Source organism: Manis javanica, chromosome 3 (genome assembly GCF_040802235.1).
Source record: "Manis javanica isolate MJ-LG chromosome 3, MJ_LKY, whole genome shotgun sequence".
Classification (NCBI taxonomy): domain Eukaryota; kingdom Metazoa; phylum Chordata; class Mammalia; order Pholidota; family Manidae; genus Manis; species Manis javanica.
In genome coordinates, this window is record NC_133158.1 from 3,271,611 (window position 1) to 3,298,479 (window position 26,869).

At 56.6% G+C, this 26,869-nt stretch overlaps 4 protein-coding genes across 36 annotated transcripts in view; 2 read left to right on the forward strand and 2 right to left on the reverse strand.

Moving 5' to 3' along the window:
• Positions 1–2,678, forward strand: part of STAB1 (stabilin 1) — a 24,945-nt gene extending 22,267 nt beyond the window's left edge. For all 4 annotated transcript variants that reach the window (XM_017672026.3, XM_017672027.3, XM_036994787.2 and 1 more), the window contains 12 exons: positions 119–226; positions 308–501; positions 592–736; positions 817–950; positions 1,041–1,206; positions 1,275–1,384; positions 1,461–1,580; positions 1,664–1,813; positions 1,887–1,991; positions 2,077–2,223; positions 2,307–2,423; positions 2,502–2,678. In XM_017672026.3, coding sequence (XP_017527515.3) covers positions 119–226; positions 308–501; positions 592–736; positions 817–950; positions 1,041–1,206; positions 1,275–1,384; positions 1,461–1,580; positions 1,664–1,813; positions 1,887–1,991; positions 2,077–2,223; positions 2,307–2,423; positions 2,502–2,555 — 1,550 coding nt within the window. In that variant the 3' untranslated portion in view covers positions 2,556–2,678. The remainder of the gene's footprint in view (positions 1–118; positions 227–307; positions 502–591; positions 737–816; positions 951–1,040; positions 1,207–1,274; positions 1,385–1,460; positions 1,581–1,663; positions 1,814–1,886; positions 1,992–2,076; positions 2,224–2,306; positions 2,424–2,501) is intronic.
• Positions 2,570–10,664, reverse strand: NT5DC2 (5'-nucleotidase domain containing 2). Of its 5 annotated transcripts, none has more exons than XM_036994809.2 (14): positions 10,372–10,661; positions 6,897–7,081; positions 6,673–6,747; positions 6,397–6,452; positions 6,217–6,310; positions 5,886–6,014; positions 5,719–5,779; positions 5,539–5,641; positions 5,346–5,447; positions 5,079–5,160; positions 3,537–3,623; positions 3,322–3,462; positions 2,988–3,052; positions 2,570–2,883 (listed from the first exon to the last, which is right to left on the reverse strand). In XM_036994809.2, exons 1-14 carry the CDS (start codon positions 10,601–10,603, stop codon positions 2,691–2,693), a joined length of 1,605 nt encoding a protein of 534 aa, XP_036850704.2. In that variant the 5' UTR covers positions 10,604–10,661; the 3' UTR covers positions 2,570–2,690. The 5 variants fall into 5 exon arrangements, with proteins under 5 accessions (XP_036850704.2, XP_036850703.2, XP_073086808.1 ...); XM_036994808.2 differs by having other exon boundaries at positions 2,570–2,914; positions 10,372–10,660; XM_073230707.1 differs by lacking the exon at positions 10,372–10,661 and adding an exon at positions 9,443–9,663 and having other exon boundaries at positions 2,570–2,914.
• Positions 10,665–12,384: 1,720 nt separating this feature from the next.
• Positions 12,385–15,579, forward strand: UQCC5 (ubiquinol-cytochrome c reductase complex assembly factor 5). The gene is made up of 2 exons (XM_017672034.3): positions 12,385–12,731; positions 14,689–15,579. The coding sequence occupies exons 1-2, from the start codon at positions 12,581–12,583 to the stop codon at positions 14,778–14,780; spliced, it is 243 nt and encodes an 80-aa protein (XP_017527523.3). The 5' UTR covers positions 12,385–12,580; the 3' UTR covers positions 14,781–15,579.
• A 2,086-nt stretch (positions 15,580–17,665) lies between these two features.
• The window catches only part of PBRM1 (polybromo 1), a 105,806-nt gene continuing 96,602 nt past the window's right edge, over positions 17,666–26,869 (reverse strand). For 18 of the 26 annotated variants that reach the window (XM_036994795.2, XM_036994794.2, XM_036994792.2 and 15 more), the window contains 4 exons: positions 24,678–24,833; positions 21,706–21,776; positions 21,383–21,596; positions 17,666–20,474 (listed from right to left, as the gene is read on the reverse strand). In XM_036994795.2, the coding sequence (XP_036850690.2) occupies positions 20,302–20,474; positions 21,383–21,596; positions 21,706–21,776; positions 24,678–24,833 (614 nt within the window). In that variant the 3' untranslated portion in view covers positions 17,666–20,301. The remainder of the gene's footprint in view (positions 20,475–21,382; positions 21,597–21,705; positions 21,777–24,677; positions 24,834–26,869) is intronic. The other 8 variants (XM_036994799.2, XM_036994801.2, XM_036994797.2 and 5 more) reach the window with 1 other exon arrangement.

The following is a 26,869-nucleotide window of genomic DNA, read 5'->3' on the forward strand; positions in this document are numbered from 1 at the left end:
CACACCACCGCACTCACGGCTGCGCACTGGGGGAGGCACGGGGGAGGGGGGCAGGTGGGAGGAGAGGCGGGCAGCCAGGAGGCTCCTACTCATGGCCGGTGGGTGGGCCCTGGGGCAGAGCTGCAGCCCGTGTGCTCCCCCGCCTGCGCGCCCCAGGCCGTGTGCCGAGCGGGTAACAGCTGCGAGTGCAGCCTGGGCTACGAAGGGGACGGCCGCACGTGCACAGGTGAGCAAGCAGCTGGTGGGGGAGGGGAGGTGCGCCGTGCCCCTCCTGTCGCCTGACCCCAACCACTTGCCCTGCCCCCAGTGGCGGACCTGTGTCAGGACGGGCGTGGAGGTTGCAGCGAGCATGCCAACTGCAGCCAGATAGGTACGGCGGTCATCTGCGCGTGCCTGCCCGACTACGAGGGCGACGGCTGGAGTTGCCGGGCCCGTGACGCCTGCGCAGACGGCTACCGCGGGGGCTGCAGCGAGCACGCGGACTGCCTGAGCACCGGACCGGTGAGCCGGCGGCCTGCCTGGGGCTGGGGGTGTGTGTCGGTCCGAGTGGCACCGGCGCCTAAAGAGCACCCGCGGCCCCCCACCCCCCAGAACACTCGGCGCTGTGCGTGCCGCACCGGCTATGTGGGGGACGGGCTGCAGTGTGTGGAGGAGCCCGAGCCGCCCGTGGACCGCTGCTTGGGTCGACCCCGCCCCTGCCACGTGGACGCTGTGTGCACTGACCTGCACTTCCAGGGTACTTCGTCTGCCCCCAGCCCTCCCCCAGCCCCTGCCTCTCTTCCCCGCCCGCAGCTGACCGCCTCCTTCCCTTCGCAGAGAAGCGGGCTGGTGTCTTCCACGTCCAGGCTGCCGGCGCCCGCTACAGCCTCAACTTCTCCGAGGCCCGGGCGGCGTGTGGGGCCCAGGGAGCCGTCCTCGCTTCTCTCTCTCAGCTCTCTGCTGCCCAGCAGGTGCACGGGCCCTTGAGCTGGGAGCCGTGGGGGGGCTGCGGGCCCCTTGAATGGGGCCTCGGGGCTCAGCAGCCACTCCCGCCCCTACAGCTGGGCTTCCATCTGTGCCTCGTGGGCTGGCTGGCCGACGGCTCGGCTGCGTACCCCATCGTCTTCCCTGCGCCAGGCTGTGGCGATGGGCGGGTGGGCATCATCAGCCTGGGCGTGCAGCAGGACCTGTCAGAGCGCTGGGATGCCTACTGCTACCGCGAGCAAGGTGTGTCCCCCACCCCCTGGCCGTGTGCCTTCCCGCCAACCTGCCACCCACCGTCGCCTTCCCCGCAGATGTGGCCTGCCAGTGCAGACGTGGCTTCGTGGGTGACGGGACCAGCGTGTGCAACGGAAAACTGCTTGATGTGCTGGCTGCCACCGCCGACTTCTCTACCTTTTACGGGGTGTGCAGGGGCCCGGGCCCGGGGTGGGAGGCCCCGGGGAGCACCTGCCCACAGCCTTGTCTCCTCACCCTCCCAGATGCTGCTGCACTACGCCAACGCCACCCCACGGGGTCTCGACTTCCTGGACTTCCTGGACGATGAGCTCACCTTCAAGACACTCTTTGTCCCCGTCAACGAAGGCTTTGTGGACAACATGGTAACCAGCGAGGGACATGGAAGGGCGGGGCGGACCCTGCACGCTCTGGTGGCCCAGGCCAGCAGCCCCTGCTTTACCTGCAGACGCTAAGTGGCCCAGACCTGGAGCTGCACGCCTCCAGTGCCACTTTCCTCAGCACTAACGCCAGCCAGGGTACCTTGCTGCCTGCCCACTCGGGCCTCCGCCTTATCATCAGTGACGTGGGCCATGACAACAGTTCTGGGGCCCCTGCGGTGAGTCTGGCTGCTGCCCTCTCCTGTGCCTGCGCCCTCACTCTCACCGGGCCTGACTCTGGTCTCCCTACAGGTCCCAGGGGCAGTTGCGGTCAGCCATGTCATTGTGTGGGACATCATGGCCTCCAATGGCATCATCCATGCTCTGGCCAGCCCCCTCCTGGCACCCCTACAGCCTGTGAGTTGGGGGCAGGGGGTGCTGGCAGAGCTGCTGGGTACAAGGGGACAGTTTTGGCCAGGTCCTTGATGCCGTCCGTTTGCAGCGGGCGGTGGTGGCACTGGAGTCTCCAGCCATGGCAGCAGGGGTGGGGGCCGTGGTGGCTGCTGGCGCACTGCTCAGCTTGGCGGCTGGAGCCCTCTATCTCCGTGCCCGAGGCAAGGCCACAGGCTTCGGCTTCGCGGCCTTCCAGGTAGGGCAGGGGGCGAGGGACGTGGGGGGGTCCGGGTCCCCGGATCTGGCTCAAGGTCCCTCACTGCTTTCCGCTCCCCTCAGGTGGAAGATGTTGCTGACGACGACTTCTCCCCGTGGCAGGAAGGGACCAGCCCCACGCTGGTCTCCGTCCCCAACCCCGTCTTTGGCACCCACGATGACTTTTGTGAGCCCTTTGATGTGAGTGTGGGGGGCGAGGGGTGTAGGAGGGGGTCCAGGGTGTGGTCTCGGTCCCGCCACAACCGGCCCTCCTCCCAGGACTCCCTGCTGGGGGACTTCCCCGACACCCAGAGGATCCTTGCGGTCAAGTGACCCTGGAGCAGAGCGGAGGCGTGAGCAGGGGAGACTTTATTGCCCACCCACACTGGCGGGCGCGGAGGCTGTGCTCGTCCTGACAATAAAGGTGCCCTCAGCGGATGTGGGCCATGTCACCGAGGAAGGGCGTCTTCATGCAGCCCGTGCACAGCTGGTCCATCCAGAGCGGCGCCTCGTGCTGCAGGGGTGTGCGGCGTGGGTAGAAGGTGAAGTCCATGCTGTAGTTGAGTAGGCAGCTGAGCGAGGCCATGTAGAGGTCGGAGAAGCGCACGAGGCGTCGGGAGAAGTAGGTGGGGTTGTGGAAGGTGCGGAAGATGCTCCCGAACTGAGCGTTGAACAAGGCCTTGGTGACGCACCTGGGGAGATGGGGCGCTCGAAGGGGCGCAGAAGGGCCTGGCCGGTACCCCCACCCCAGGCCGCCCCACTCACCTCAGCTCCTGCCGCTCCTTCATCCAGGCAGCCAGCACCTGCCGCGACTCAGAGTCCTGGTGGGTCTGGGGCAGACAGGGGAAGCGCTGGGCGTGAGCAGGCGGCCCCGCCCCTGCCCGCACGTGCATGCGCTCCAGCCGCCCCGCCCCGGCCCCGCCCCGCCCTCACCGGCATGCGCTCCAGCAGCCCCGCCGCGCCCCGCCCCGCCCTCACCGGCATGCGCTCCAGCAGCCCCGCCCCGCCCTCACCGGCATGCGCTCCAGCAGCCCCGCCCCGGCCCCGCCCCGCCCTCACCGGCATGCGCTCCAGCAGCCCCGCCGCGCCCCGCCCGCACCTGCATGCGCTCCAGCAGCCCAGTGAGCGCCTGCTGCCAGGTCAGGGAGTGCATGTACTGCTCTGTGTTGATGATGCGGATCTCCCGCTCCAGCTCTGGGATGATGGCACCCGTGCGCCAGCCATGCCGCAGCATGAGGTCCTGGGGGCAGGGTGGCTCAGCACCAGCGAGGAGGACGCCCTCCCCTCCCCTCCCCTGGGCCCGGCCGCACTTACTGCCAGGTCGCTGTAGAGATGGTCTCCAAAATAGAGCACGCGGGGGCCGCGCCATTCTGTCAGGCGCAGGAAGTCAAACAGGTTTCCCTGGCAGGTTGGGGGACATACCGCTGAGGCCAGCATGCCAAGGGGTATCCCGGGGGGGCTGCCGGCAAGCCTTGTCCTCCACCAGCCCTCCCTGATCCCCAGGGGGAGCAAGGCCCCTCTGACCGGATGCTGGGCTGCCCTTTCCCGTGGCCTCGCTGTCGCCTCTGGGCTCTGGCCACGTCCCCCTCATACCCAGGAAGGGGGCCAGCCTGCCACCCACCCCGGACTAGGGACTGCGTCCATTCTGTGGGAAACAAACTGCAGCAGTGACCCCCCCCACAGCCGGAGGCGCACAGGCCCCGAAGGCCTTTCTGGCCTCCCCTGCCTGAGCCCAGAGGGACCCAGCAGCCCAAGGGCAGCCCTCGCTGTGAGGCATCTGCTCCTAAGCCAGAGAAAAGATGAAAAACACTACAGAGGAAGCTCACAGGGGACCAAAAACTTCCCTGAGCCAGGAATGCACCCCCCAGGAGGGAGAAGAGTTTACACCTAGCAAAGAGGAGTCACTAGGATGGGAGAGGCCCCGGGAGATAGAAGCGTGGGACACAGGGGGAGCAGGGCCTCTGTGAGATGCCAAGGCTGTGCCCTGGGCCCAGGGGAAGAACCTGGAGGTGCCAGGACAAGAGACAGAGCGGGAGGGAACAAGGAGAAGAGCCCCAAGGAGGAGCGCCCCCAAGCCCCATCCTGCCCCCAAAGAACAATCTCAGATCAAGCCCAAAAAACATCTAAAAGCTGCTGAGGGGAAAAAGTCACTTGTTTCCCACAAAAGTACATGACCCTCCTTGGGCTCAGCCAAGATGCCAAGACAAAGGAGAACAGGGGAGACCCCGTGCCCAAGGGGGCCGGGCCGCGGCAGGGCTGGGAATGCCGCCTGCAGGCCAGGCCACAGTGCTGGGCACCCCCGAGGCCGTCCTTCCGTCACACCCCTGGGCCATCCTCCTCTAACCCCTGGAACCTACCCCCCTGCAGGATTTCTGCATTCCATCCAGGCCCAAATGCTTCATCTCCTGCCCAGCCCTAGGCCCCTTCTCATCTGTCCTAGCCAGCCAGAAAAGGGGGTCTTACCACGGCCTGTGAGCCTCCCCCAGCAGGCCAGCTCAGGACCCCCCAAGGCTTGTTGGCTGCAGCAAAATGCTCAGCCCCAAGTAGTAAGACGGTGCTGTGTATTGGGCACTCAGTGACACCCAGCCCACCCTGGCCTCACTGCACGATTCGAGTATTACAGATTTCTCCCAGGTGAGGGAGGCCAGGTACAGGGAGGCCAAGGGACTGGGCCGGCCCCTGTGCTACCCAGCAGCAGAGCTGGAACCACACACTCAGCCTGACCCAGAACCCTCAATGCTAACCAGGCCTGGGCCCTGAGAACCATCACCTACATCCAGGACCAGGGCAGTTGGCTGGTCAGGGCCCAGGATGCAGTGTCCCTGCGAGGGCTATTCCCACCTGGATGGCCCTTACCTGCCGGTAAATCTTGCCCTTTTCCAGGCAGGTGATACGGTCCCATTGGAGTGAGCCCTTCTCATCGAGTTTTCTGAAAGGTCTGGGATTGGGGGCAAAGGCTTGATTTAATCTGGGGCAGGACCATGGGCTAGGCACCTCCGTGCCCTCAAAGGCCCACCTGCCTACAGGGGCCACACTAGCAAGGGGGCTGTCCCCATCCCGAGCACACAGGGCAGTGAGCAAAGGCCACCCCTGCTCCAGCATATCGCCCCTCCAGGCCCGTACTTGCGCCGGTCAGTGAAGAAGCTGGGCTTGTCTGCCTGGACAATGACCACGGCGAAGAGCTGGCGCCAGTCAGGACCCACCATGTGCCGCATCCCCTTATCCCTGGGCAGAGATGGGACAGGCGGCAGGTGGCCTGAGGAGGCCCCAGCCACGCCCCCAGCCAGCCCTCTCCCCACAGCGGGGCGGAGCTCACACGAAACTGAAGGGGCTGTTGGTGATGAGGAACAGCTGCTTCCCGTGGGCCACCAGGCGGTTCAGGACAGCGAATGTCTCCTCCCCTCTCAGGATATACTTCTCTGCCGGGAGATGGGTCCTGTGAGACCAGCCCTCTTCCTGCCCAGGGAGGCCGCATGGGGCTGCTGCACACCCTTACCCATGTCCCGTTCGATCCACTGGTACATGAGGCCCTTCACGTGCACATCCCGGATGGCATCCTGGGGGCAGTGGAGGGACAGTGAGGACAGTGGGACCCAGGAGGGCTGCCCTTGCGGCTGGACTTCCCCTTCCCCGCGCCCTGAGAGGCAGGCCCCACGCCTTCACCGTCACATCCTTGTAGAGGTGCGCTTGGTCGAACTCCAGGCCGTGGCCCAGGAAGTGGTCTACCACACAGGAGAGCAGTGCCATCTCCGGCAGCGAGAAGATGTCCATGAACTGCTTGATGGAGGGACCCTGCGGAGGCAGCTTACCTCCTCAGCAAGCATGTCAGCCCCCAACCCCAGCTCTGAAAACCCAGGGCTCCAAGTCTGGGGACACTGGTAGGCTGTGGGTCATGGCTGGCCCACCAGGGTGTAGACACTGCCTCCCAGGGGGCCAGCACCCATAGCTGGTCGCTGAGCCAGCTGCCCTGGGCGGTGGTAGATGGGGCAAGTACCTTGCCATAGAAGCCGCTCATCTGGTACAGAGGGATGTGCTGGGTGCCCCCATACAGGTCAATCACCTCTTCATCTGGCACAGGCTGGAGGCCCCTGGGGGTGCACAGACACCACCAGTCCAAAGTGGTCCTGAGCCAAGTGGCACACGGGGGCGGAGGCAGGGCAGCGCTAGCACTAACCTGTAGGCCGTACCCAGCTGCACGTAGTGGAAGGCATCGATCTTCATCAGGAGACTCTGGGGGCACCAGGGGAGCAGGGTGGGTGGGGAGGAAGGAGCAGGCCCCTGAGCCAGCCTCTCCCAGGCCACCACTGAAGCCCAAGCTGGGAGGGAGCTACAGCTTTGAGGCCAAGTGGGGAGACAGATGAGACTCCCAAAGGGACAGGGGCTAAGGAAGCAGCCCCACTAGGCTGCTGGTCTGGAGGGGCCTGGAAGAGGTCTCGGCATGGCTACTCACCTTCTGAATGTCGTAGTGGAGGCCACGGATGGCAAAGCTGGGGTTGTAGTCATACCTCCGAATCCCCTCCGGGTACTGTGGGGAAGAGCGGGCCAGGCCTGAGCCAGAGGCACTGCCAGGCCAGCTGGCTGAGTAGCCACTGCCCAGGGGCCCTATGACTCAGCTGGGCTAGGCCAACCTCGGCCTGCAGGCTTCCAGGGCTGGGCCCCCACTGGCTGGCTCACCTTGTAGTGCTCGATCAGGATGTCACGTGCGGCGTTGAAGATCTCGGGGTGCAGCGCATCTGCATACTGGGCCAGCGTGTAGTCATAGTCGAAGCCATAGACCTCGACGTCACGTAGGCTGATCTCGTTGTTAGAGTAGATGGCTGCTGGGTTCAGGAGGCTGCAGATCTCGGGGGGCAAGAGGTCTGGAGGAAGCAGATGCAAGTATGATGGCACTGACGATCACGTCAGTGGCAAACGGTCTCTGAGCCCTTCACCAGGACCCAAGCTCGGGAGCCTCACAGAACACCTCAGGATAGGCACTCTTAGGCCAGTGCTGCAGGTGGTCAAACTGAGGCTGAGAGACAGGTCACTCAGGCTAGGTCACATGGTTGGGGTAAGAGAGAGCTGGCCGTGGGCCAAGTCCTACCTATGATCCTGGGTTACCCCACCAGGACACTGGGCACGTGCCTCCTCCAGGCCCTCACAGGCCCCATCGGACACAGGCCATGCTCCCACCCTTTCCGCCTTGCCTGAAGCCTGGGATGGGACCTGGAAGCACTAACAGGGTACAGGGTTCCGGCTACCCCACCGCAGCTCAGGCTCCCAGCTCTGAGCATCTGCCACAGCCAGCAGGGGCTCCTCTAATCAGATTTCAGCCTCCACCAGCCCACATAATGGCATTAGCTGCCTTTGGCCAGGGAACATGGCCAATTACGACAGGTGGGATGTGTGATGTCGGGTCCTGTGCCATTACTCTGGCTGCTCCCCTTGAGGATGAGGTCAGAGCCACCCCCATCCTCCAGCTGCTTTGTGAGGGGCTGGGTGGCACACTGCAGCGTGGGCTCCAAGGTCCGGAGGCAGACGCAGCTGACGCGTCCCAGGCTCACCTGCCCTGGTTTCCCTGTCTACACAGTTGGGGGGATGGGGAAGGGAATGGGCTTTGAGGTCACAGAGACCAGACCAGGCCCTCCCTCTCATGGCTGTGACCTCAGGCAAGCCACCTGACCTCTTGGGCCTCGGTTTCCTTGTCTCTGAAGGGGGTGTAAGAACTGTGCTTACTGAGAGAATTACTAAGAGGGTCACACAGAAAGTGCTCCCTGCAGCACCCGGCTCTGCACGCACAGCAGGTGCAGGAGTAAACAGGCAGTGTGCCTGCTGCTGCAGCCCGTAACCTCCCTGCCCGATTTCCTGGCATCACTCACGGAGCAGGATTGTGGGGGGAGAGGGAGCAGGCAGGACAGGGGCACAGGGCACTGCCCAGCAGGGGCTCCAGGTGACATGTTCGTAGACCTCTGGCCTGTGGCTGAGGCTCAAACAGCCCAACTCCAAGGGATTCTTGTCTTAGCCACTGCCAGTCATAGTCTCCAGGCAGAAGGCCTTGGCCACGCAGGCTGCCTGGCAGCTGCCTGGACCCATAGGCAGACACTGTGACACACTCCCATGCTCTGAGCCTTCACTCGGGGAGCACTTCACTTTGGAGCACACGCGTTGCCCCACCCTCTCCTTCAAAGCCAGGTTCAGGGTGTGGATGGAGAAACAGGTGTGGCTGGTTCCTCGGCGGCCCCAGGCCAACCCCAGCCTGGCCCTGCTTCACAGACTCAAGGTGCAGACGGGACACGCTCCCTTGGAAGCATGGGAGGCACAACGGACTTCAGCTCTCTAGGGAACTGCTTCTGCAATGCCCCCTATCTGGTGTCACTAGGACCCCAGGTCTTGCCCTTCCCATGGTCGAGTTCCTGGGTACCAACTGTGACTCTTGGTACAATATCCAGTAGACCCCCTCACTGGCAAGGAGTTCTGGCCAAGTTCAGGCTTTCACCTCTGCCCTTGAGAATGTTCACAGAGATGGACAGTCCTCCCAGGAACAGAGCAGCATGGGGAAGCAGCCCAGAAGGCATGGCCTCCTGACCCGACTTCTGGACTGAGAAAACCATAGCTGGGCTGGGGACGCAGGTCCCACCCGTTCCACAGGTGCCCGGAGCTAGGTGAGAACCTGCCCGCTCCTGCACAACCTCCCGGGCTCACGGGTCCCACTCCGCAGCCCCCCGCCCCTTCTCTTCCTCTGCCCCAGCTCCCACACCTGCCTGAGGCCCAGGCTCTGGGGCCAGGTCTTCCCCGCGGCAGCCGTGAGATGCCCCTGAGGCTGCCTCGGTGGCTCACCTTGTCCCACCCTCACCCCGGAGGAGACGGGCTCAGGGAGGCAGGCAGTGGGTTGAGATGTGGATCTGGCTCACCCCACTTGCCTTAATTACTCTGCCCCTAGGCCCAGCCTTCCAATGTCACCACACTGAGGCTGGTGGGGAGGGCCTGGCTTGGGGACTGGCTCCCTGGCAAAGTCTGGTGCACAGGCAGTAGGCCATGGCGGACCTCATGCCCATCATCTGCAACAGAAAACTTGGCCAGAGGGGAGAGTTAGGAGCCGGGGTGCAAGGCTGGCTCATCCAGGAGATGACCCTGCTTGCCCCTGTCACATCAAGGGAGCTCGGGCTGTCAAGATCTTCAGGTATGCAGGTCACGGGGTGAGTGACAAGGGCCTGCAGGCCCCCATGTCCCTCCCTGCACACCTCTGGGGCGGCTGCTGGCGCCTCGCAGGGTCTCCTCCAGGCCCACAGCAGAGGATGCACTGAAGGTGCTGGCTGGCGCAGGGATCCGAAGCCCCAGTCCTCAGGGCCTAACCATTCTGCCCTCAGCTTCTCAAGCGGCGAGTCTGGTCCACCGCCACTCCCAGGTCTCCACCCAGCTGGACGGGAAGCCCCGCTCGGTGTGTTGGAACCTTCCAGACACGGCCACTTTTGTCTAATCAGACAATGAAAGTCGGGTCACCCCGGGGGCTCCTCAGGAAGCCCCCTGCCCCTCCTTGGCTCGGATCTTTCCGGGTCATCACCACCACCCTGTGAGAAGTGGCTGCCACCTCGGACACTGGGCGCCACCCGGCGGGTCAGTGACAGGGCTGAGACCCAGACCACGTCTGTGCTGCAGAGGCGAGGCCCCACCAGGCCCGGACAAGCCGGGAACGTTCCCCGTTCTCCCGCCAGGGCGCCCCGGCCGCCTCTCCGGGAGGAGGTCCTAGGCCTCGTCCCCCCATTTTGCAGAAGGAGAGGGGGACAGAGGTTAAGGGCCTTGGCCAAGGATGCCGCGAGCCCTGTGGATTCCCGGGGACTGGGGCGACTCAGCCTCCTTTCTCCAACCAGCACCTCCGCCTCCAGGGCAAGGCGCGCTCCGGGCCCCGCGGCGCGATCTACACATGCCCTCAGTGTAGTCGGCGTCCGCCTCGGTGGCCCGTCCGGCCGGCGCCGCCGTGGGCTTTGTCTCCGCGGCTCCCGCCCCAGCGGAGGCCCCCACGAGAACGGGATTGGGGCGTTCCCGCCGCGGCACCCCCCACCCCGGCAGGCGGGACCCCGAGGGAAGACGGCGGCCGCGTCCGGGGCACAAACCGCCCGCCGCCCCCGGCCGTCGGGGCGCCCCCAAAGCTGCCTAGTCCCGGGTCACCCACCGTGCACCAGCCTCCGCAGGTCCTGGTACCGAGCCCATAGGTGCGCGCCGACCTCGGAACCGCGGGCGGGTGCCGGGGAGGGCACGGAGCGCGGCGCGCCCGGGCAGGGGGCACCGGGGCCCGGGGGGCCGCAGCCAGGGCAGGAGGGCGAGGACGAGGCGGCCCGCGGCCCGCGGGGGCCCCCGCACGGCAGCCAGAGCCGAGCGGCTGCCCGCAGCCCCGCGCCCGCCATGCCCGCGCCGCCCGCCCGCGCGCAGCCCTCCGACTGAGGCCCGCCACGGTGGCCGCGTGCCCCTCCGCTCGGCCGGCCAATGGGCGCGGGGCGTGGAGCCCGGCTGGCCAATGGGCGCGGCCCTCGGCCGGGGACGGGCGGTCCCGGGACGGCGCGGCCGGGTGGGCGGGGTGGCACCCTCCCCGGCCCGGCGCTGGAGGACCCTGCGCCCCCGTTCGGCCGCAGCGGTAGCGGTCTCGGCAGCTCCTCTGTCCCCGGAGGTCCGGGGCCTCGGGACAGCGAGGCTCCCTAGCTGTTCGGGTCCCGCCCGACGCAACGCCGTGTGGGGTCCTCCTGTTCCCGCCCTGGCACTGCCCGCAGGCCCGGGCAGCCGAGTTTCACTCACCCACCCAGCGAACGCCGAGCCCTTCCTGTGCCCGGGCCGACCCCTCACTGGGTGCGCTCAAGCACCCCTGCCCCCTTCTGCCCAGTCCCTCACAGGTGACTCCTCCTAACCCCCACCCCACCTCCCCGCGCATGTCTCTGCTGACGTGCCCTGGTCTACCAGAGCTTTGCAGGGCTTTGCAACGAAATCCTTTCTACTTGGAGCCACTCTCCACCGCGTGTCTTCTCCTCAGCCCGTTTCTGAGGCCATGGGCGTGCCCAGTGGCGCGCAGGGCCCTGTAGTGGCTCGGGCCAGCCAGACACTGTCTCCGTGGGTTGCTCCCCAAGGTGGCCGAGGGTCTGCTGCATGCCGCACCCACGCGCTGGCGCAGGATGACGGCCATGGGCGGTGGCTGTGCCCTCGAGGGCCCCAGGTGCTTGGTGGGAGCTGGGGACCTGGCCACACGTGAGTCTCGTCCGGGTGGGAGATGGGCGCCCTGCAGCGTCCGGCCTCAGAGCCACGGAGCGAGCCTGAGCGCCAAGCCTGGGGGCGGTGGGCCCCGGAGACGCAGCTTGTCCAGGCTGCAGCGTGCCTGGCTGCTCCGCAACAGCCCCTACAAGGTGCCCGTCTTGCACTCTCTCTTCTCCAGCCTGCTTTTGTGTATTTTGTGTCCACATCACCGAACTCTTAGTGGTTGTGTTTTCACTTGATATTCTGAGATTGTCTAATAGTTGTTTCCCTTCTCACTGACGCTCCCGGTATTTTTTAGTCCTAGATAACTGGGTGACGGCCCCTTACAGTGGGCACCGCGGCTCTGTGACACCGCGGCTCTGATGCTTCTACCCAGGCCACCCCTGACTGCTCCGTGCCACCTGTAACGGGGACGGCGGCGAGGGAGGCAGGGTCGGTGGTCCGGACGCCCCAAGAGCTGGGCCAGCACCGAGATCCGGGTGTTGAGCACTCCGCCCTTGGCCGCCGAGGCTCCGGGGCAGAGCAGGCCGGGCCTAACGTAGCGCCCGCACGGGGTCGCGCTTGTTAGCGTTAGGGTTGTCAGATTAGATAAAGCTCAGCTCTCAACAGCGCACTTCCTCTCCTATTTTACAAGTCCAGCCACAGATCAAGATCCCGACGTAAACGCGAGGCTTCGCGTAGTGTTCAACCCATAGGGGGTCGTCGCTTCTCCACCGACTCTAGCAGGAAAGATGGCGGTGGCAGAGCGGGGCACGCAGCCGCCAGCTCGGGGTGCGGGCTTGCCGGGAGCGGGGCGGGGCGGGGCGGGAGGCGGGGCGCGCCGGCGCCACGTGGGAACCCCGCCTCCGCCCCCCAGCCCCCACCCCGCACAGGCCCCTGAGCCGAGGCGCCGGCTCAGCTACGCGACCGGATTCCGCCTCACGGAGCAGGCGCACCCTGCCGCACTCTGATTGGTGGGGCCGCGGGTCCCGCCGCGTTCTGACTGGTGGAGCCGCGCGCCCTGCGCGTGCCCTTGCTCGGGCCCCAGGACCGGCTACTGCACGACAGGGGCCTGGCGCGGGGTCGCGCGGTCATCAGGCCGCCCGGTGCCGCTCCCCGCAGCCTCTGGCCGAGCCGTGCTGTCTCCGCGACGTCGGTGTGGCATGTTCTCCAGGGCGCAGGTGAGGCGGGTCCTGCAGCGGGTGCCCGGGAAGCAGCGCCTCGGCGTCTACAGGTTCCTGCCCTTCTTCTTCGTCCTGGGAGGCACGATGGAGTGGATCATGATTAAAGTGCGCGTGGGCCACGAGACCTTCTGTGAGTGGGGTGCAGCAGCCCCCGGGCCCTCTGGGGGGAAGGGCGGCGGCAGGGGCACGACCCGGCCTGCCCGCGGGGGTACCTGTCAACAGCCGGGACGCCCTCGCCCAGGCCGCTGACGCTGGGCCCGGCACGCACCTGCTCATGGCTCCGTGGGAGGGTCCCGAGGACTCGTGGCCCGTGTCCTCTCCGGATTCCAGCCCAATGCCCTGGCGGGGCGGGGCTGCCGGCTCGGCTGTCACCATAGCCTTCCCGGGTAAGAGTGGCCGGCCCTGGGGATCAGCACTGCGGAGGGAAGGCCTGCATCGCTTTGCCTGGCACTAGCTCTGGGAGGCCAGTTCCTCGTCCAGCAGGGCGGCCGTCCGCTCGACCCCTACCCGGTGTTCTCTCCAGAAACAGGAGTTATCGCCAACCCTCATCTGAAAAACGTTGTTATGTTAGTGTTTTCCGGAGATACTTTACTCCTTCTGTCCCTCCATTCGCCAGTATTTACTGAGCTCTGTCGAGGAATAGCGAAAAGGTGGAGGGCGCCCACCCTAGAAGAGCTCTAAGGGGACACAGAGTATGAAGACCACTGTGGCTATGTGACTAGTGCTGTGAGGGCTTCCCGGAGTTACCGTGCAGGTAGAAGCCAAAGACAGAGTAGGTGTCAGTCAAGGGAGAGGACGCTTGTGGGGTTAATGCCTGGTGCCAGTGGTAGCACAGACCTGGAGGCCATGATGTGAAACATGCTGGGTCGCAGGGACCAGAACAGGTGAGCACAGCAAGGTAAGTGGTTTCCCGCACCAGGAGACTTGAAGATAGGCAAATACTGATCAGGAAGGGGGGTGGACCGGCTGGAGATGCCTTGGCCCTTGAGAAGGTGGGGGGGAGTATGGGTTCAGAGCGGGGCAGGAGTACCCCTGGGAAGTTAGCTGGAAGAGCTACTGATGGCTTTCCTGTGTAAAGAAAGAGTTCACAGCCTCTTGGGAGTGGGTAAAGGAGGGGCAGGGTCATGGCTGAGGGAACAGGGCTGTTGGGCAGCACAGCCGACCCAGGTCATCAGCTGGCCTCCCGCTGCAAAGCGAGCAGGGTGAGGTATGGAGAGGGAAGGAAAGTGACCTGTGGTTAGGGCTCTGAAGTTTTGAAGGAGTGGCAAGGTGATACTGGTAAGAGGGGGAATTTCATCTGGTTTGGGCAGGAAGAGAGAGCAAGACGGGTCAAGATGGTATTCAGGGACCAGGAGTCTGGGGAAGCTGGTAGAGTTCAAAGGGCAGAAGGGCTAAAAAGGTGGAAGAGGTTGCGGCCAGAGCGGAATAAATGATTCCTTCAGAGGAACACTTGAGTAGACGGCAGAAGATGAGTGGAGAAGGCAGGGGTGAGGGCTGGTGCTTCGCGCCTGCGGGCGGGAGTTCCCCGGGCAGACAGACGGCCCAGGGCAGGGCTAAGGAGCCTGAGCTGGAGGCCAGTGTTTTCAGGGACCCAAGGAGAGTGGGGAGCGGGCGCCGGCGCAGACGGGATGGCGGCCAGTGACCTAGGCCCCACGGCAAGGGGGTGGAGCATCAATGGTCTGGAGAAGCAGGGGCTCAGAACAAGGACGCGGACCTCACTTCTCCACCCTGGGTTCTTGGGAGCAGCCGGTAGCCGCAGGGCAAGGAGTGCCTTTAAGGGGCCAGGTTTCCAGAAAAATGAGTTCAGAGAGAATAGGCGTTGTGGGGTAAGTCCCGAAACACTGCTAAGGGATGCCGTCTTTGAAGACACTAACTCTTTCAGCAACTGGAGTCCAGGACCCCATTAACACAGTCCTCAGTTAACTCAGGTTGTTTTAAATTAAGTTTATTTTGGCACGGGGTTAGACCTTAATGCTGCGATTCAGAAACAGGTGACAGACTTAGACTAACGGTTAAGATTATGCAGATCTGAGTATTTCAGTTCCTCAGTTTCTTAAAAGCCTGAGTAAAATTTCTGTTTGATACAGACGACGTTTACCGGAGGAAAGCCTCAGAAAGACGGTACCAGAGAAGGCTGGACGCAGCAGCAGAGACCGAGCCGCAGCGCGCGATAAAGTGAATGGGAAGTTTTACTGCTGGTCTCAACTCCTTTAAAAATACTTTTCAGGTCCCTTGTTCTTACTCGGAACTGCCTTTACAAAGAATGTTTATCGTTTCCCTGTCTCTGCTTGAATACGAATACCTCCCCAGACATGGGTGGACAGCACCTGTGAGAAAATAATTTCCTCTTAAGACACCCCCACCCATTGAATCTAGTCCATGAAATATTTCTTAAATGATTCAAGGATCCATCAGGACGCTTTTCTGTGCTGCTTGAATTGTTTGTGACATCCTGTTTCAGGCAGCAAATGATAACCTTGTTCACGTCTCTTCATGGACATGAGAGTAAGCTCTATTGCAGGGCCATTTAAACCAGGATAATGATGCAGATCGCATTTCTGCCGGCTGCCAATCTGCGAGCGTTTTGCTGGGGTGGTGGGAATCCCTCGCTGCCCAACACAGCTCCTGCTAAGTGCCCCTGTGAGCAGAAGCGACCCCTTCCCTTGCCCGGCTCTGCTGGCTGACAGGCAGGGCTGGGCCTCCGTGGGGTCCGGAGGCTGACAGACACTGCGCTGAGGAGGCCCTCATCCACTGCTCCCTGAGACAGGGGAAGCGCACCGGGGCAGTGGCCGCTGACTGCAGCTGAACCAGAGGCTCAGTCTGCTGGGAAACAGACTCTCTGCAGTTCGGCCCAGAGTACGTTTGGGCCAGCTGGTAGAAAAGCAAAGGCTTTTGAAAAAATCCACGCTTGGACAACCACATCCAACACCTATTCAAACAACGTGGTGGTCTACAGATTAAAGATTTAAGTTTCAAGACATTTTCTCACTTGGTCATGAATGAGTACAGCAGATGCTGAAGCCAACAGGGTATTATTCTCCAGCTGGTGACCCCAGCCACACACACATCTCTTCCTAAATTTTTCTAAAGATTTTTTTCCCCTAGTTTTAGTCCATCTATGTTAGAACTAACAGTATAAATAAATAGCCACTATCAACTATACTTCCATAAGAATAATAAAGAGCCACTGACTGCTCAGAGACAGCTTGAGTGTGAAGACCAGTGCTGGCCAGGACAGGGAGAGGTGGCCGTTCCCACCTGGGACATTGCTGAACCTAACCTGATAGGCATCTAAGTGATGAGACTGCTGCAGAAGAAATGAAAATTGTGGTAGGATTCTCTGAACTGTATGACCTTCCCCCATTTGGTTCCCCCCTTCACTCCCAGGTGTAGAAGTTGAATATTTGATACACAGAGCATATGTACCATAAATAACTGTTATAAAGAATAGCTGTAAATGCTCAGAAGACCACCAGCTAACCTCTGTTGTGGGCTCTTTCCCTGGCCCGCCCCCCCATTTCCAGGTGGCCCAGAGAGAATCACTAGACTGAGATTTGTGTTAACCTTCCCAAGATTTTTCTCTTTTTTTCTTTGCTTATTTAGTGAAGGACACCAAACCTTTGAGGATGACAAGACAATGTCTGACTGCAAGGCAAGCAGACTAGCAAAACAGTTACTGTATCGCACTGAAGACACTTTGAGAGCACATTAGTCCGGATGCTGCAGTAAGAATAACCTTTGTTAATTAACCAAGAAGCAAGCTTTTTAACTTTGACTCAAAATTTCTTTACCCCTCCTACTAAGGAGTATGACTCTATCCTTGCCAGACAATGGAACTATTTAAGGGAACTTAATCATTTAAGGATTAAGCATTTAATCTTCAATGCTGATTGTAGAATGGCAGTGCCCTCTAGTGTGAATGAGACAAAAAAAAAAACCCAATTTCAAAAACTGCAATGCTTATTCTAGATTCACAGACATCTGACTGGCATTTCTGGAAGGAACTCCACCACTGTGGTGCTGGGGACTCTGGGCTTCCGAGCTCCACTTGGCCAGCGGGGAGAGCGCCCCCGTCTGGCACAGAGCACGCGCTCAGCCGCGGGGCCAGGCTCTGCTCAGTCACTGGCAGCCCTGCCGGCATCTGAGGCTTAACTTCACGTTCATCTCTCTTCTTTTAAATCTGACTTTTTCACACCGAGCTACCTCTGAACCGTGGTGCTGCCAGGCAGCGTCTCTCCTAGTAAATCGGAATCAGGGCTTAGGTCTCCACACACGCGTATTAACTTTGGAACTGCCTGCCACATTTACGTGCAATCCACAAGACGTGAGTATCACATGTACTGTGGGGACAGAAACAGTTTTAATTTGTTCCATTCTTACCTTTCACTCAGCTGACCTGGTATATTCCAAACTAAAAAGGAGCTCAGGAATCCCTAGTGGTATCTGCTTGCCCAGTGTTCAGCTGGAATGTTTAGCTGTACATCAGTGATCACTCAAAACATGTCGTGAGCACAGATGGCAGCAGTCCTGCCCCAAACTTTTAGGAGAACAGAGCCACAGGGATTTGCAAAGTGATGTCAGAGGAGAACAGTTGGTTGATTTCACCAACACCTTCTCATTAAAAGTGTGGTCGTGTTGTAAGAGCTTATAAGCATGTTAAAGATGTGCCTGGGCCACTTGTCCCCTCTGGCCATAGACAGCTGACTTGCTGCTGTGTGACAGAGGGTATGCTTTCCTTACCTTCTGCCATGAGCAAGTCTCTTCAGTTTTAACTTCAACCTGCCTTTCTGCCCATGCTGGGGACATGTTAGGCATTCCTTGGCTGCCAGCCTAAAACGCTAGGGGCGGGGCACGTCTGGCTGCTGTGGGACCACATTCGATTTCTGTGTTGCTGCAGCCTGAGCCCTGAGCTAGGGTCTGGACACCACTGCTGCCTCCACCCGAGGCGCTCTCTCCCCTTACACTGGCCCCTGAACCCCTGTCAGCATAAAAGGTTTGCAGGGATTACACCTGCCTGACACCAATACAAGCTTTCACAGAACAGCCAGACCTGGTTAATCCGAATCACTTTGCAAACTCCATTTTTATTTGGATTAAAAAGCTTTAAATGAACAAACATATGATACATACATGTTATAAGACTAGTTACCACTTAAACCTCTTTTGATACAGAAATTAGAATAAACCATGTTTTAATCAGGTCTGAAAATGTTCAAGCGACAATGTTCAAAAGTCAACGACACCAGTTTGGAGATTTTACACAAAGAAGTGTCCCTTCTCAATTTTTCCTCATAGGAAGAAAGAGAAGGGTGGGTTCAAAAACAAAGCAATTTAAGGCCTTTTAAATCAACTGGCTGACATACTATTTTAAACCTGTAGGTTTTTTTCCCACATAAACAAAATTCTTTTCCATATGAACTTACATTTTGGAAACAGTTAGGCTATTATATTTTCTAAGCCATACTACAGTTCCTAAAATTCATGGCAAAAGAAAAAAGATGTATAGTTTATTAGTACTTTCTCATTAGGACTTTGTCTTTTTTAGTTTTTTTTTTTTCTTGGAAGATGGCTGACCTCGTCTTATATCCTAAATATTGACTGGTATTCTCCAGGTTAATATACAGAAAGACATGATTCTAAAATAAATACTTTTTTTTTTTTTTAAATTAGGGCCTGCCCAGTGGCCCCCGGCCCAGCTCTGCACTGCCTTAGGGAAGCCCCTGGCCACCCCTGTGGCTCCTCCAGGGCCTCGTGCCTCTGGGAAGGAGCCCGGAGGAGGAGCGCTCTGGCTTCCAGTGCCCCCCAGAGCCTGCACGAAGAGTTTTTAGAGGCTTCCCAAAGAAGTCTCATCCAGACCTTAAAAAGGAAAATAAAATGGGTGCATGAAATAAATAAATAACTTAGCCAACATTAAATTTCAGGTTCTTTGGTGTGATTCAAGGATGTCTAGAGATAAAACGATCTGATTGTATCATACAGCCCATGACGGTTCAATGGCCCGAACAACCAGGAACTGATGATGTCCATCTGACCCATTCTAACAGTGAGGCACTGACACACTACTGCGACACATTTTTAAAGACCCAGAATTATTTACTTGATGCAAACTGAGATCCAGTGGTTGACTATAGGCAATTAAGTTACAAGGGCCTCCTATATTAAAGTACTTAGATACAAGAGACTTTTTCCATTCTACACGCTTTTCTCCCCATGATTTAGTAAGAATGGTAATTCAACATCCAGGTGTTGATTCATAACAGATTAAAAATGAGGAAAGCTTACTGAGAATCAGACAATTTACAGACAGCAGTGGAAGCTCCACCACCCAGCAACCACCGTTACAGTAAAGCGGGTTTCAAAAAGTACCAGTTGGTACCGTCCACACTGGCTGCCTTTTGCCTGTCTGAGCATCACGCACTGCCTCCACAGGTTTATTCTAGGGTCATGTGAGACAGACAGGGTCACCAGAACCCTGAGTCTGGTATCTACAGTGGTCTTTTTAGTGAGCATTTTCTTAAATTATGATTCCTTTCTTCTGAAAGTCAAAAGCACAAGATAAATTTATAAAATATTTTACCAAGTCCTAAATTTCTGGTTGAGAATCATGACCCTGAAACTTAGAAAAAAAAATGCCACATCTGAGGAGGAAATAAAGAATGCTAAAGCACATTAGCATAGGTGGGCAACGCCCCCCTTTTCCAACTGTGCTGCTGCTGCTCACGTCCGGTTCTGGTCCCTTCCCTTTATTAGGTTAGGCGCTATGTTTAAAAATAAATCACCTCCAGACACAACCCGATGCTTTCTTCAAGATGGATTTCAATGTTTTTCAATGTAAGAGATTTAAAAGTGTAAGTCATCTAACTTGTGTAGGCATAAACTGTGGATTCCTTATAAACAGATCAAAAGTACCCTTACACACTTACCTGCCAAGACTAAGTGAAATTCAGGGCTGTGTATAGGTTCTGCAAAATCCGCTGACACCAAGGATGTCTGCCCCAGCCCAGACAGAACCGCCCCAGCAGGGGCCCGGGAGGCGAGCCCCGCAGAAGGATGCACGGGGCTGGCTGCAGGCTCTGGAGCGAGCCTCTGAATTAACAGAGCAGATGTGCCACATCTGCCAGACGTCTACGACCTAAACCACCACCTTTCACTTCACCTGAAAGAAGCAGTTTTTACAAAAGTGGCTTAAGATGCTCAGGTACATGAAACAGACACAAGCACACACTCCCTCTCAGATGTAAACGAGGACCAACTTCACATTTCACTGTCAACTTAAACTATACTGTAAACTCTCATGTATTTTTTTTCATTTTGTTTTTTTCTTTTATACAAAAACAAACAAACAAACAAAAAAACAAAAACCCCAAGCCAAGACAAAACCTCTGATGGTTTCAGTTCCATGGCAGTAAGTAAAAAGATAAAACTCCAGGTCTACACATACAACCAATTATGAAACTGGTTTTAAATGAAGGAAACATATGCAAAAAAATCTTTGTGTATTTGATAAAGTCAACTTAATATAACAAAAACAAATTGAAATAGCTTATTAAAAGTGTTCTTATATAAAAATGGCCTTGTGATGTACAGTAAAATGTGATAAAAATTATCATCCTCTGTTCCTCCCCCACCCCCAGTACCTAAAAAGGCTACTGTTCCACAAAACTCTTTATGCTTCTATAAAAGAAATGGAATTGCTGTGATTAAAGATTTTCTAGATCGTATGCTTGGCGGATGTTGAGGGTGTCTCGGAGCATCAGATCCCGGAGGCGCCAGAGGGCGTCCGCCATGGTGGTGTGGGCCCCTTTGCTCTTCAGCCAGTGGGAGGGCAGGCGGCTCTCCTGCTCCTTTGACAAATGGACATCGCGTCTTCGAGCTGAAAGTCACAGTGCAGACAGAGACGTAAGTAGGAATTTTAAGGTAAATTTTCCTCAGTCCTGAGGTCTGATATTTATAAACACATTTCTTACTTATTAAATACAGTTTAACTCTGCAGACTATTTCCAAGCAAATGTTTTACATCATTTTATTAGGCATCTTGGTTTCTGAGAAACCACTTCACTTAGGTAGGAGACTACCTAGCTGAGGATGCTGAATTGTTTTATGCTTTGTATTTCAGAAATTAGATAATTTATAGTAATGACTTTACAGAAGTGCTGCGCAACGTAACAAAATCCTCTTTTAGAAAGGAAACACAAAAGCATGGACACCTAAAAGATCTGATCGCTAATATTTTCTGGTAGGCACTTCTTACATTTAGTTGCTTCAATGTTAACAAAAATTCCTAAAAGGTAAATGCGAAGAAAGGGAAAACAAACCTACTACTTTTGTAAGAAATCAAATGATCAAATTTGGTTTAGAAATGAAGAATGACTTAGGAACTTCCAATTTTCTTTCCAAACTAGGTTAGTTTACTGCATACCTTAAGTCTGCTGAACTAAATGAACTGACTTCACAGATTAATAAACATCCAATATCCTTGTCTTCTTTAAAAACTGAGGTGACATAATTTTAATTTATCCAAATGCATCTATGCCAAAGCCCAAATGCCTGAAAAATTTCAGAATATACTTAAAATGCAGTGAAATGCTTCTGACAAAACCAAGCTTTGAAATCCAGCAAAAAACTTCCAGTGTATGATGTCCATACACAGAGCAGCTCCAAACCCTTCTATGAAATGTACGCTTTCTTTTACTTGTGTAAGAAAGAGGGATATTTATTGTACCACGTAACCTGCCAAGAGCAGCGAGAGGGTTTTGGCGAAGCGTGGGTTTCTCCCCTCACCTGCCAGGGTCTGGTCCCACTTGCTGATGCTGCTGGACTCTGCGCTGAGCCCCTCGATGTATTTGAGGTACGCCTCTGAGTGGAGGAGCCGCTGGGTCTTCGGTGGGGGAGCCACGAACATGGGTGTTGAAGGCTGCTGTATGACAGGGGCAGCCGGGTGCGGGCCAGGATACGGAGGTGGGGCCTGCTGCCCTGGAGGCCCCAGAACTCCTACCTGAGGAAGCACGGAGCCCACAGTGAGGGAAAAAAACACTCAGCACACGCTTGGAGAGAGACTGACTTGCACTCTGTCGAGCCCGAGAGAATCCGGCTGGGAGGCTCACCTGTTGTCCGTATGGGCTTGCACCTGGCGCTGGGGGCCCTGCCATAGGAGCCACTCCCTGGCTCATCACACCTGCAATTCGGATGCAAGGGCACAGTTAGAGGCTCTGGACTGAGATGACAGAGAAACTACTGTCTGATGATAAATGATGCCGTTTATGATGCAAACCTATAGATCTGTCCTTTAACTTTGTGGAAAGGAGCCCTACACCCAAAAACAGGAGATAACACTCAAATAGAACATTCATATTCTCTTGTTTTCTACATAATTTAAGTACAATTACAACTTGTCAAATGCACATTAATTATTCAGGGCTTTCTAAGCCATGATTCGAGCCTTGCACAAAATTCTAGTATTTCCCTAGGTAAGCTGTAGCCAGAAGAGCTCTACTTCCAAGGCACTGTTCTTCTGACGGCACATCTCCCTGCTCCTGACTGTTCCCTCTCCCCAGGACGGGCACTGCAGTCGCACCCCGAGCGTGCTGTGAGCTACGACAGCCGGGGCAGGGAGGCGGACTGCACGAGGGCAGCTTGGCAAGCGCTGTGCGGGCTGGAGGCACATCCCCACTGTCTCTGCACAGGCCAGCAGCACCTCTGCATTGTCCACCTGACGGAGCAAACTTTGGGGAGGGGTCCCCCGGGGGCAGAGCAGCAAATGTAAAATAGCACCGGGAGACATAAAGGTTTCATGGCCCCACTGTATCTGTGCTATGTACCTAGTAATGATGTTGGGAACTTCCCTTGCTGACTCCTCACAAGCAATTTCTGTCTCACAGGGACTGGGGGGTAACAATGAGAAATCCTAAACCTAGTGTGAGGGGCTATTTTAATCTCAGGTCCGTCCATTTGCTATTCTCCTAAAACACAAAAATAGGCAAGGGGCTCAGTTCACTAAAAACTAACAAACTACACCCCAGCTTTGGGAGCTCTTGTTTATTAATCCTTAAATAAATTCTGCTGGCTGCACAGATGGGTCAAGAGGAGCTAAATTCATATTGTATAGTTTCTCTGGATTCAACATGGCGGTTGCTTTAGCCAGGCATACAGGCCCATTTTCTGAGGTTCACGATTGTTAAATGCTACTTTCCAGAGAGTATTAGACATTTGTTAGAGAGAAAAGAGTAAGTAAAAACAAGCTTTCTCTTTACAGAGCAGAGTTTTGTGTTCTGATACCGAGCAGGGTCCCCGGGTCACCACAGCAGGACCCTAATGACTGTGGTGATTGAGTGGAGAGGCCGTGGGGGGACTGCTGCTGCCCCAACAACACAGTACGAACCCCTGGCCCCCCAGCTCCTGGACTCATACCCCCTTGATCCCACAACCCGAGTAGGCCTCCCTGAACGGTGTCAGTCCTTGCAGCACAACAAATTGGCCCCTCTCTGCTCCCTCCACTGGTAAACGCCATGCCAGGGGGCAGCTGGTGAGAAGGTGGCGGAGCTACCAGAGTCCTCACTGGTCCCCTCCTCACAGCCTGGCCAGCCGTGCGTGTGCAGGGACGAGGGGGGCTTCTTCCCTGCCTCCCTGACCACGGTCTGGTGTGTGGTGCTTCCTTCAAATGCAGTTTAGAATCTGAGGAAGGGAGAAAGGGAGACATCTGTGTCCCAACACCCACCAAAAGATACCTGCTCCCCGGAGGAACTGGCCTTAGGTGTGGCTCCCACTGAGTGCCACACACACCGTGGGGCAGTTCCGACCTGGTCTGACTCAGTCAGATACCCTGAGCCAAGGGGAGAGGGCACAGAATTAAGGCAACTCAACCTGCCTCACAGGCACACCCATTGTATGACTGACTCTTGCCCCAACAGCAGCTCACACACAGGCCACTGTTTCCATCAGGAGGTGACTGCTCCCGACTTCCTCCTCTGGGTACATCTGGACCAGACACTTCTGTGGAGTAGGGCCGTTCTCTAGGCACACTGACAACGAGTGTAGCTGGAGGCGCACCCTGCACACTGCTGGTACACCCCAAGCATCGTCTGGAACTCTGCATAACCCTAGGACTGGTAGATCCCCTACTGGGGTAAGCAACTCTACATCCCTATGGTTGACCATCTGGGCTGGGCCTTTAGCTGACATTCTGGATAATGGACCAAATGCTACTTCAAGTTATCTCAAGGTCACATTCCCCCCAGCTACATTATAGCTAAGGGTTTGTTCTTTCACATATGATGGCAATGAACACAGGAAGTCATGATTTTTCTGACATAATAAGCTTTGAACTTGTTGATTAATTATGAAGTAAAAGTGTAGCTATTTCCAGACTCCATTTGTATGTTTCTATATAACTTCTAGTAACTTCTGAGCTCCTACTGACAAACTAGCATCTATAGTGAGTAGGGTGGAGTACGCTGTTCTTTAAGATGTTATGTCATGCTTCTCAGGGAACTCAGACACAGAAAACGAGTTCAGTGACAACGGGATCCCTCCCTCTTTGCTCCTAGAAGGGTCGACTTGACGGATTTCTGAACAGTCCTGCATCAGTGATTTGGCCCTGCCCTGGCTGGGCTGTCTGAGGAGCGGGAGGGGGGGCAGAGATTTTGTACGGAAGACCTGTGCCGGAAGAACTGAGCCATAGGAAGAAAGGCACTCTGGGGGAAAAGCTGCTTTTAATGTGGCTCTGAACAAGCCACCGGGAACCCCGCCCACTGATGAAGCAGGTGTGCTCTTCCAGGCCATGCTTGGCTTTCTGAGCACATGTCTGATTGATAAGTGGTTTTAGAGTATGCCTCCTGCCCCTCTGTTAAGCTCGCTCTCTGCCATGCGCCCCATGCCGCTGTTAGGCAGCTGGTGCCCAGGGCACAGTGCTGAGCCACCTTCAGGGTACGGCACAGGCCCTGCTGCTGAGATCCCTGGGTGCCCAGTGAGGGAGGCCTGGCCATGAAGGGCAGCAGGCACCTCCTCGGACAACAGGCTGAGGGAGGAAAAAGAGAACAGGAAGACAAGATTAATGAGCGAGTGAGGATGAAGTTCTTACCCGGTGGTGGCATGCCCGGGAGGCCGGGTACACCTGGCGGAAGATGGTGGGGTGGAGGCCCCCCGGGGTGAAGTGGCTGCATGCTGCTCATGCTAACAAGGCCATCAACTGGGCCCTGCAAAGGTGGAAGGCCTGGCGGATAGCCACCCATCATGCCTTGAAGGACACAACAAATTTCAGACATGCATCATTAACATGCAACATGAGCTAGTGCTAACCACCCCCCACATGCACTACCAATGAATAAAGCGCCCTTAGTACTGCACGATACAATGGCAACTACTGCAATTACGGGGTTGCAATAGTGAACAAAATAAACAGTTACAAATAGGAAATCCAACATTTTGGGATGAATTTATTATTATTTGTAGTTATTTTCCCCAAGATAAATCTACTGTGCGTTTTCAGTTAAATAATAATAGAGGAGTTCCAGTAAAGCCTTCCCAAGCGGTTCAAACAGTGACCAGCCCTGCTGGAGGTGACGCTAACTGAACAGGAGAACCCCATCCCCAGCTCCGCCCACACTCACATGCCTGCTGCGGGCACACACGAGGGGAACTGGAATGGAGGGAAATGAGGCGCACAGCCCTGATCACAGAGCATGGTTCTCCAGCGTGGGGGAGGGAGGCAGGGATTGTCAGGACTTCTCCTACAGCCGCCTCTCCTTCCCTCCGGCCCCACCACTGCTGATAAGGGCGGACCATGCCCGGGCTTGGGCAGGGGGACAGCTAAGGGCCATCACGACGAATGGCGCTTCATCTTCAGTTCTCAAACCGATACAGAAAAGGTAAAACCTCAACCCTCCCGGGCCAACTGAAGCCCAGGTCACTCAGGAGGCTGCACGCGGACCTTGGGAGGAACAGCTGGAGAAACAGGCTCTGCTGACATGAGAAAATGCCAGTTGTCATCACTGTCCCCAAGCTCACAAATGTCCTCACATAAACCTTCAGTTAACAGGGAGCACCTTAAATGAGGTATAGAATTTCTGTGAACAGAGGCTTTTATTCCTTTATTTTCAAAGTCATCTTTGCAACACAGAATATTTTCTGCTGGCTAGGGGTTTCAAGAAACAAGTATTTTTGGCAAAAGGAGTAAAAGGAAGAAAATTATTTCAAAATGTCAAAGACTCACCTATTAAAAAGACCTTTAAAGCCAAACAACATTTTTTTAAGCAAGAAAAATAACTGCTGGGATTTGAAAGGATCACGATGAACAAACACAAGCCCCCGCCAAGAGGCAGGTCACCTTTGGTCACAGCTTCTCGCTCAAAGGGGGGGGTTGAGGGACTCGTGCCAAACCTCATTTTTATCAAATGCTCTTTGTAGAAGGGCTCTGGGAAATAGCAGAAAACTCCAGATGCTAGGAATTTTACTCCTTGACTTCCCCTGAAGAATGTTTGGAAAGGTATTCATTTATAAAAGGTTAGTCTTTTAAAGGTATAAAATCACTGACCAGTCTGAGACTGGTTCAGCCTGCTTCATCTGTCACATCTAAGCTGATGGAAAAACAATTACACAAACCAATAAAACAACTTTAAACAATAATACCTCAACACATGGAACAGGATGATGAGTTTTTTGAAAATGAGAGTTCAGAGGGGAAAAACTGCTTTCACAGATGTGGTCGCCTCACACATGAGGAGCTCCGCTGCTACCAAATGGCCTTTGAGCCACACCACAGGTCTAGCTTGCAGGGATGAGCAGGGGGGAAGTGAGGGATGTGAGGAGGCTTTGCTTTCAATTACAAAAGCCCATCTGAACGCAGCCTTCACAGGCTGTGGCTGAAGGAAGTGTTAAGAATTGAAAGACATGGCACTTGTCTTCATTAAACTGTACTTTGGCATTTATTATCCCAGTCACATGTGTTCAAATGAGCTTTAATGCTTGTAAGCAAAGCTGGTCTCAGAGAGCAACACGGTTAAGACTTAGGCCCTACACAACTGATAAACTCATAAAAAAATCACCCTCTTAGCTGCAAAGTTCCTGCTGCGGACTGAGGACGGGTTACTGTGGGGAACGCTTGCCCTTCACTCCCAGGGCTCAGAAGTCTGGGCGGCGTGCGCTTACTAACCTGGCAGGGCTTTCTAGAAGGGGCCCCACCCTCCTCGCCTGTCAAAGCTCTCTGATGTGATTCCCCAACAGGGAGCTAAAATGCTGCAGCTGCTGTTTTTTACAATGTTTTTAGCTGTTTAA

What these genes read in the sequence shown, in the direction of transcription:
- NT5DC2 (XM_036994808.2), bottom strand. Translation starts at nt 10,603, where the DNA reads ATGGCGGGCGCGGGGCTGCGGGCAGCCGCTCGGCTCTGGCTGCCGTGC. An exon ending in ACCTCTACAAGGATGTGACG is followed by an intron (nt 5,780 to 5,885) that starts GTGAAGGCGTGG and finishes CACTGCCCCCAG; the next exon opens with GATGCCATCCGGGATGTGCA. An exon ending in ATCTCTACAGCGACCTGGCA is followed by an intron (nt 3,463 to 3,536) that starts GTAAGTGCGGCC and finishes CCCTGCCCCCAG; the next exon opens with GACCTCATGCTGCGGCATGG.
- UQCC5 (XM_017672034.3), top strand. Translation starts at nt 12,581, where the DNA reads ATGTTCTCCAGGGCGCAGGTGAGGCGGGTCCTGCAGCGGGTGCCCGGG. An exon ending in CGTGGGCCACGAGACCTTCT is followed by an intron (nt 12,732 to 14,688) that starts GTGAGTGGGGTG and finishes TGTTTGATACAG; the next exon opens with ACGACGTTTACCGGAGGAAA.